Source organism: Nanorana parkeri, unplaced genomic scaffold (assembly GCF_000935625.1).
Source record: "Nanorana parkeri isolate BGI_ZX_2015 unplaced genomic scaffold, ASM93562v1 scaffold753, whole genome shotgun sequence".
In the NCBI taxonomy this organism is placed as follows: domain Eukaryota; kingdom Metazoa; phylum Chordata; class Amphibia; order Anura; family Dicroglossidae; genus Nanorana; species Nanorana parkeri.
In genome coordinates, this window is record NW_017307021.1 from 510,770 (window position 1) to 520,813 (window position 10,044).

Here is a 10,044-nt window from a genome sequence, read left to right on the forward strand (position 1 = left end):
TGGTCTGAAAAAAAGTCTATATAGCAGTTGGGTCATCGTGGCCCTTTTGTGGTGTATTTTTTATAAACATATGCCTTAGCCAAAAATCTATTGCAAGTTTTACACATCAATGAAAACTTTTAGAATGACAAAGTCTGTTTGTTCATTAAATAGAGGTCACTGTCTTCATAGCCATACTGGCCATTGTGGCTAGAATTTGTTACATGTCCCTTTGGGAAAGCCATTGTACTTCGTGGTAACAGTGATGACCTTTTGTGTAGCTGTACCCATATTCACTGCAACATTAAATGCACATATAGCATGAATAAATATCATATTTTCTATTGAGACTTCCTTCGACTTTGCTGGATCATCATTTTGTACGTGTGGATACGTTTGCTAAATTTTGTCATTATCTGCGACCTTTTAAGCCTTCAGGTGAACTACAAGTTTCATGCTGGGGCAGGGGGGTTCTGACACGCTTATCTTGCAGTGGGATAAACATTTCCATTTAGAAAACCTTCCAAAATATAAATATGGATGCTAATAGTGCTGACTTGTCTTTGACGGTGCAAAGTCCAGGGCTGTCGCATCCATCCATCTTTAACCACTGAAGTATCCGATGTTAACCGCTTGAAGACCAGGTGTTTAAACCCCCTTCCTGGCCGGCCATTTTTCAGTGTTCAGCGCTGCAGTACTTTGACTGACGTTTATTCCGTCATGCAGCGCTGTACAGAAATGAATTTTTTATACCTTTTTTGGGGACAGATAGAGCTTTCTTTTGGTGGTATTTAATCACCACTGGGGGTTTTATTTTTTACTATATTCAGGAGAAATTACTGAAATTTTTTTTTTTACATTATGCTATAAAACAACTAATATTACCCACTTTTTTGGTAAAATAAAACAAGCCTGTGTCTATATTGAGGGGCACAGCCAGTATGCATGTTGCATTGGAACTGTGCAGGTTGATGTGTAAGCTCATCAGATGGTCAGTTTTAACTTCAACAGTCTCATGATCTGCTCAACAGACCTCTTTCAGAATACTGCTAGTTTCCTGGCTGTAATGCTAAATACGCTTCTAAGTCACACCCTGTCCTATAGAAATCGGTGGTTTCTGCATCTCTAGTCGGCATTTGTAGCAGAGGTCAGCAATGGCAACCTTTTTATTACATCCGCAGTACAGGTCTCCTTCAATATACTACTTGTAAAAGTATATTTTTCTGTGTGCCTTCAGTTTACCTGCAAATGTTTCCTCCTAATTCTAAGCAGATTAAACATTGACGGAATACTATTCATTTATGTTCAAGTTACAAAGGTAAACCACCCCGCGTCCTTCCACATGGGTTATTATTTGTAACCACACAAACTGTATACACGGCACAACAAATATGTCGGTCTGATGTAGGTACACGTTCAGGGCCCGATCACATCCTATCCCAGTGCGGTTCAAGCTGGGCAGCATTCTGGAGTGGGTGTGTGTCTGTGCCATTCATGTCAATGGCACTGCAGACTCGTGATCGCCCGCACCAGAACACGAGGTATAGGAATGCCCTCCGTTCCGGTGCAGTGCAATCTGAAAAAATGTTGCACTTCTTTTTTTCCCCCGATCGCATTGCACTGGAATGGAGGGCATTCCTATACCTTGTGTTCCAGGAAGGGGAGTGGCCGGGCATGCGTGTCTACGGTGCCATTGAAATGAATGACACAGACGCCCCAGAACACTGCTGGTTTGAACAGCACTGGTGACGGGGCCCTTAGTGAACAAGTTGCCCTTCAACAATTAGACATTAGACACAGGTCGCACTCTGCTCATACACCTTACCATTATCGTTTGATAATCATCCGCAATTACTGTACAACTGGCTGAATTTGGTTGCAGGGGCACACTAAAAAAAAAAAATGTTGTCATTGTATGAAAGTAGAAAGGCATCATGGCACACTCACAAACTAGCATGTAAAACAACTTGTCTCACCACTAAGGACAATGACAGAGGTTTGGATACACGTCTTCCGCAAAGGATGTGTAAGCCGCACTGCCGCTCCAAGGCACCTCTTATAGTGCGGTCCTAACTCTAAACTATGAGAGTCTCCATCTTGGGATCCCTTGTGTGTTTCTGTACCTTTTAAGGAGGTGGGGCGTCCTCCTGACAAGCCTGCACCCAATTTGATATCTTCTGCCCCATGTGCTCCAAGATGGAGACTCTCATAGTTTAGAGTTAGGACCGCAACTGGTAACAAATTGTTGAGTGCGTTTGTCGTTTGTTTTGCTTTATCGTCATTGTATGAGTCGTACGGAAACTCCCCTAATCCATCAACAAAAATCGCACCATGAACGCCGCACATGTGCAAACGAAAATCTGTTCTTTTGATTGATGAAATTCAGCCAGTAAGTATTTCTGACGATTATGGTAGAGCTGCAGTTAACGATTATTTTCAAAATCGATTAGTTAGCCGATTATTAAGTTCGATTAAAGAAACCTACATTGGTCTGCATGATGGGCTATTTGAGGGGAAATTGAACGAGGGTGTTGTGTGTGGACAAAAACACAAAATGTGAACGATAATAGTAAGGCGTATAGGGACACAGACAGCAAATACAACCTGACATGTTCCAATCCCTCTGCGCTCTATCCAAATCTTGCCTTTTGAGTTCTTCCCTGCAAAGGGTTTTTACACCTACAGACTACCCTGATGCCATCCAGTCTTGCTGACCTCTGAACATAGGCAGGGTCAGACCTGGTTAGTTTTTGGAAGGGATACCAGGAGCTGCCTCTTTGCAGGTTTATACTTCTGATTAATAGTTCATAATTCTGTAGTAAGATCATGGGGGGTGTTGTTTTTTTTAGCACTTTTTATGAGGTTAACCACTAGACCACGCACGTGTATATTACTGGCCACTTTATTAGGTACACCTGTTTGACTACTCAACAACACATATCTAAATAGCCAATCACAAGGGAGCAACGCACTGCATTTTAGGGATGTAGACATGGTCAAGACGATCTGAAGTTCAAACTGATCAGAAAAAGGGATTTGCATGTGGCATGATTGTTTGTGCTATACGGGTTGGTCTGAGTATTTTAGAAACTGCTGATCTACTGGGATTTTCACACATAACCATCTCAGGTTTACAGAAAATGGTCAGGAAAAAGAGAAACTATCCAGTGAGTGGCAGTTCTCTAGACAAAAATGCCTTATTGATGTCAGAGGAGAATGGGCAGACTGGTCTGAGATGATAGAAAGGCAATAGTAACTCAAATAACCACTCGTTACATCTGAGGTATGCAGAATACCATGTCTGAATGCACAACATATTGAACCTTGAAGCAGATGGGCTACAGCTGCAGAAGACCACACAGGGTGCCACACCTGTCAGCTAAGACCAGGAAACGGAGGCTACAATTCTCACAGGCCCACCAAATTGTACAATAGAAGATTGGAAAAACATTGCCTGGTCTGACGAGTCTCGATTTCAGCTGCGACATTCATGGAGCCATCTGGTATAAACAGTTCAGGGTAGTGGTGTAGGCGATTATTTTCTTGGCACACTTTCAGCTTCTTAGTACCGATTGGTCATCTTTTAAACGCTACAGCCTACCTGACTATTGTTGCTGACGATGTCCATCCCAAAAGGGGGTCCAACCTGGTACTAGCAAGGTGTACCTTGATAAAGTGGTCATTGAGTGTACATGCAGTGTCACTGAAGTATGCATTCCACTGGCACGTGTTTATGTTGGAAGTGCGCTCCAAGGACCCAAGCTGTCATCACCACCTCCTCGGTTCAAACAAAGGATTGGAGCCAAGAGGATCAGCCCCAATCATGTGACCATCAACCACAGTAATCACTGTGCATGGCAAAAAAATATATATTTTATCTGTGCCCTCCTGCGGGTACAAACACACTGAATATCAGGAGTAGGATTTTGTTTCCATTGCTATTTACCACAAAAAGGTCAAATTCATGCTTGGGGAAATAAAACAAGGAAGAATTCCCCTGGATACACTATGCAGTTGCTAAGATGTGTACAATTTACTACACATGCCAGAGTTGCATAACTGGGTTCAGGTGTTAGGTAAGAACCCTTAAGGGGTTAATTAGCAATACATTGGTTCCCCATCCTGGCTGTTTGAGCAAACCAATTAACCATAACCATATACTCAAACAGCAGGAGGTGATATCATACAGTTGATTAATGAGGCCTTTAGCTTGTTCACAATACATTTGTTAAAGACCTGAGTGGTTGAAATGCATCATACAGAGCAGAGGGGGTTTTCAAAAGGATTGAATGCTTACAATATGTGAACACTGTTTTTAGGGTGCACCCACATCAGACTATCAGTATTGTAAAGGTTATGTCCTGTCCACCTACAAGAATTCCTCCATCTCAACATTTAATCATGGCTGTATCAGCAGCCAGCAAAGTGGAGGGTAGGGATGAGCTCAGGTTTGGTCCAAGCTTCCCATCATAAAAGGTTTGACCTTGTGACTTGATCTGATGCTTACCTTGATGTGACCCCTTGAAAAGTTGGATAAACCATTTTGCAACGTCCAAGTATCGCTACTATCCGGGACCAAAAATCATGCCAGAATCATTTCATTTTATTTTTTTAAATACATTTTCATTTTATTTGGGAGAACATCATACATTGTCGCCTGCAAATAGGTTGCATATTGTAGAGGAAGAAGTTTGGCAGTATAGAAGAAACATACATTTTATTATAGAGGGCTTACACATCTAGAGAAGGTTCTCCATGAGAAATGTATACGGAGTTCAAAGAGTCGGTTCTGCTGCATGATGCTGCGGCAAAGTTCTCTTTTTGCCAATAGGGAAAACAGTTCGATTTTTTCAATTGATTTTAGATTATATTAAAAAGCAAAAGGGCGAACATACAAAATTGACACGCTGTTCAGAGCAGCGGCCCATGCACAAAATGTATTGTGTGCTACTGTTTATAAAAGTTTTCAATAACTCAGAACATGCATAAAATGTCTGACCCGGATGAGGAGTATGTACAGTCTGTAGAGCAGGAAGGGTAGAGACGGGAGGGAAAAAAAAAACCCCAAACCCTTAGGTTACCCTTAAACTTCAAGTGATCTTGCAGAGATGGAAAGGTAAATGTCAAAATATATACCAAAATACAACGGAAATCAGAACATTTCATTAGTTTGTGGAACAAATAAGTTCTTGGAGTCTTCAAACTTAGCAGTCCAGCAAATAAAAAAAAATAAAAAATATGAACATGCAGTCTTGGTTTACGGTCACTAATATTTTAACGTTTGGACAGAGCAATCTTCTTAAGTCCTGCACGGCCTAAACAAACGTTCAAAGTGTTCGCAGTCTATGCAGACTCGAGAAATCCATAAAAAAACAAAACAAAAACCCTGCAGCTATTCAGTCGTGATCAGCCGTAGAAGCAACTTTAATACTCACAATAAACTAAAATGTATTCATAACATCTATGTAACCTATAGATGCAGTTCCTGTACATCATAGGTTTATATATTAAATATTTGCAAAAAAAGAAAAACATGCATACACAAAATACAAAACCAAGCTTTACAGACTTGATATGAATCAAAATTTACTTTAACATAATGTACATTGCTCAATTAAAAGTACCCTAGAATGAACAATCTTGATTTATTTTTATTTTTTTTTTGTCCTTTTTGAAACTTTTTTATTTTAAAGGGATGAAAAAATCTCCACAAATTTCGGGCAGAAAAGTATTGAAATTAAATATTTGTTTGATCTGTGTTCAAGTAATAAATGTTCCTATGTAGAAATCTTTCCATAATCCGTAAAACTAAAAAAGACAGTGAGTATAAATACATAATCCCCGACATCTAATGAATACACCTGAGGTCAGCATTAAATAAGAGCCAACGTTTCGTTTTGGCATTGATTCCGATCTATCTTAAAATACATTTTGCAGCCTCGGTATATTTAAGACAACTCTAATCTATCTTTTAAAGACATTTAATAAACAAATGTCTTTTAAATAAATAGCTTTTGAGGGATGTACTTAAATTCTGATTTGAAAAAAGAAAAAAAAATCTAGCTAGTGAACAAAAACAGATTTCCATTTGTAAACGTAAGTGTCAACAATGATAAGCGTGAGATGCTACACTAGATGTGCTTTCATGACATACAGCCCAATACCTTCCCACGATTCAGAGACCACATAGTGACAGGTTACAAACGTGCCCATCGCAAGGGTCTGGGTTTTACACGTTAACGGTTTCTCGTCTTGGGAACGTGAATGTTTGCACACAGGAATCTGCTGAATTTCCCAGGACTCTGAACTGTCTGCTATTAGGTCTTCTAGTGCCCATTGGCTATTGAAGCTGTTGTATCACAAAGCATGGATCTAGGACTTCTCAGGCAAGGTGTGAGTAAACCTGAACATGGAGCATTGTCACTGGGCGTTGTTATTGCCACTCCCGTTATTTTCCTTGGCATTTGTGTTCACTGAATTAATACCGTCTTGCTGTCTGGCATCTTTCCTAGGAGGCATCCTTTCATTGATCCGGTCCAATCCCTTTGCTTCTTCAAAACTGCAGATTTTATGTTGCGGTGAAAATCCTCGTATTGCTTAAAATGCAAATGTGATACATTAGTTCCCGTTAATCTGTATTTAACATTTACATATATATAAAAAATCAGAACGATTTGAGCTAAATGAAAATGTGATTATAAAAGAACAGACATAATTCGGGTTCTGCACTAGTCACATATATGCTTTCAGGACAATTCTAACATTTAGGTAAGCTGACAACTGAGAAGTCCGCATACGCTGCATATATTTTCAGAATTATTTGCACTGGTCATATTGTAAACATGGAAAGAGCAGCTGTCAGTTGTCAGCTTATAAGTTTTATAAATGTCCCCTCAACATTTCTTAAACTTTTCCTTCCATATTACCAACCGCGAGGGATTTCCAGATCAGAGATCGGGATAGGCAAATCTGCCTGGGTTAGTGCTGAATCCGGTTTGAAATTTGCAAGACCCATACTTAGCAGAACATCTCATTTAAGTATATTGGGAAAGGGGGGTGAACCGTGACACCAAATTCTGGTCATTTTCAAGGCATGTTATTATTTGGGGAGCCTGTGCAAATGCAAAATATTACAGTGAGGACGAGGCCCTGTTCATTTGTCTATGTCTGGAGGAGACAGAAACTATAACCCGCTGTGTTACGCACATTTCTCAGGCCTACTCCACTGTTATCACCATGTAAAACAAAAAAAGGCCTGGAAAAAAAAACAAGTGCAGCCAGCAACAATTTGGAAATATGCCCCATAAAAAAAAAACCCATGCAGCCTGCTAACACTCTAGTGAATGTGGGCAGGGACAGGCTGTAAAGCAGCAGCATTAAGATAAAAAAAATAACCTTCCCCCCCCCCCCCCCACCACCAATTTTCTACCCAGTTACCATTCAGTAAGGGTTTACATCTACTTTCCTACAAGCTCAACAAAGCTCTCCCTATGCTCCCCAAAGCTATCTTTGTGTGTCAGCAGCACCCCCTATGCTTTCTGCATCACACGCAAAGCAATAAGTCAATATGCTCACCCTTTTATAGTAAGGTGTCTGACTCATCCAAAAGAATATGGACACCGGCGCTCCAACGGCAAATAGATTACGTCTATTTATTGACGTACATGCAAAAAACAAAACACGTGTGATCCCCTTCATCAGGCAGAACAAGCGAGCACCCTCCTTTTCCTAATGGAGGAGCGGTCAGGACTGCGATGGGTACATGGACTGCGAAAAGCCCCTTTGTTGGCCCATCTAAGCCAGCTGACCCAAGTTCACCGCTAGGCGGTTCATTTTCGTACAAAGAGTTTGGTCAGGCAAATTTCCAACCTGATGGAACCACCCCAAACCGGACACTTATCCTCAATCAGAGCACAGTTTTATAAGGGGGATGCTGGCGGCACTACAGGAAAAGTTTGAGAAACACAAGATTTGCTATTCTGAAAATATTTGACCTCTGATCATGACAGTAAGAAACTCCACCAAAAACTAATTCATATAAACTGCACATCATCCACATTTGATGAGTTGGATGTTCAGAGAGGCCAATATCAGAAACGTCTAAAGTAAATGATTAGTTCTGGGTGGAGGCCTTTCTCCTGTGTCCTGTGTCTCTGCACAGTAAAGGCATTGAAGCATCTTACTACAATAAACATATCATGAACTGCATAGCACTATGTTAAATATGGATAAGGCAAAGTACAGATGTGGACAGACTTGTGCTGAAAGGTTCATTCCGTTTACAAAAGTAGATCTGAAAACACAAAGATAATCGCTTACATAATGGTGCACATCCCAAACTCAATCTTTCATCCTACCTTCTCCACAATAAAACAAAGGTGGGAGGTTATGCAATGGAAGCCAGTTGGACTGCCAATCTAACATGTTTTCAGGCACTGGGGGCCAGAGAGGGGAGGTTTTCAGAACCTTGCAGGAGAAGAGCAGAAGGAAAACCTCAGCAGTATGGGGATTCGCATTGGTCTACTGAACAGATGGATGGCAGAGAGTTGCAGCAGGAAATAGTGGTGGCTATGCTGTAAAATTTCCTAAAATATTGGCTGGCCATGTATGTCAACTGTTTTTGAACTGTCTGGCCGGAATTCCACGTTGATTTGGCCTATTATCTATTGTGTTTTCACAACTAAATCTGTTCATAAGAGCAACCTTTGTAGCGGTTCATCCATCCACATGTAAACACAATGCCCACTGGACTGCCTAGAGCCTCAATTCATTTTAAGCTAGTGCAAACATTTCATTCTCTATCATTGAAAACTACTGAGAAAACTCTGGCCAGGTAACCCTCAGGAGGTCACACATGACAGCTATGTGAATTAAACATAAACCTGAGATTTGTCATTTCACCAACAAATCCTTCCATTCGATTTAAATGCACTGTGACAATTTGTAATATAACAAAAAGGAAATAAAAATATCTTGCACCACCAGAACAGTTATACAACCAAATACAAGAAGAAATGTGCCACACAGGAATTATGATTTAGGGTCATGCATAAATCACATTTCAAGAGAAGAAATGGATCTAGAAATACTGGATCTTTCCTTCCACTGCACAAACACAGAACAAAGCGCACACAAAATGGTCTAGTGAAGTATAAACAGATCCAAGTTACTCTATAGACCATGCCACAGATAAGAAACAAAACGGGTAACTCTTTTGGGAGGACGGATCAATAAAAGGATCCATCTCTGGTTGTGCAAGTAAACATTGGGTCAAAATCACACAAAACGTTGAGCCCCCCACCCCAAACAGACCTCGGACACTAAAGCATACCTTTATCAGCCTCAATTGCCTCAACTGTGGCTGTACAGAAGTGAGCAGATGCATGCAAAATGAATGAAAAAAGATGAGAAGTGTAATATCGGATAACACAAAAAAAGGCAATGACCATTTCTACATTATATACTTCCATCCCAATTATCGGAATCAAAACCATCATTTTCCAGTACACAGCAGATGCATTTGAGGAATACGTTTGTTAGATATGCAATGTTGCCTGCTAGTAGAAATGGGAAACTGAAGGAGGAGGAAATGTACATTGTATTCATATGAGAAGGAAAATGAAGTTTGCTTTTTTCATGTTTGTGCTAAATGTTCTCAGAATAATACTAATAATACTAATACTAATAATACTAATAATACTAAAGCTGGCCATACACCTTACAATTATCTGCAGATTTTCTGTGGTCAGATGGAAAAGGTGCAACAGATTCCTCCATCTACACTTAACTGTGTGTATGGAGTAATCTCCACCTGGGCCAATCTGTTGCACTTTTTCCATCTGACCACAGAAAATCTGCAGATAATTGTAAGGTGTATGGGCACCTTAATACTAATAATACTAATACTAATAATAATACTACTAATAATAGGCAGCTTTGCAATCCTGTGTTTGTCAATGCCAATATAAAACGTAAAAACATGCATATATTTACCACTGCTGCTGTACACAAAGTATAGTAATAGCAATATACACAGAAAATAAATACTTATTATATTGGGAGGTA

The 10,044-nt window shown here is 40.1% G+C and overlaps 1 protein-coding gene across 7 annotated transcripts in view; it reads right to left on the reverse strand.

The window, feature by feature from the left end:
• Positions 1–4,797: 4,797 nt before the first annotated feature.
• PPP3CB (protein phosphatase 3 catalytic subunit beta) overlaps positions 4,798–10,044 on the reverse strand; it is a 64,057-nt gene continuing 58,810 nt past the window's right edge. For 4 of the 7 annotated variants that reach the window (XM_018564468.1, XM_018564464.1, XM_018564466.1 and 1 more), the window contains 2 exons: positions 9,311–9,340; positions 4,798–6,575 (listed from right to left, as the gene is read on the reverse strand). In XM_018564468.1, coding sequence (XP_018419970.1) covers positions 6,400–6,575; positions 9,311–9,340 — 206 coding nt within the window. In that variant the 3' untranslated portion in view covers positions 4,798–6,399. The remainder of the gene's footprint in view (positions 6,576–9,310; positions 9,341–10,044) is intronic. The other 3 variants (XM_018564470.1, XM_018564469.1, XM_018564467.1) reach the window with 1 other exon arrangement.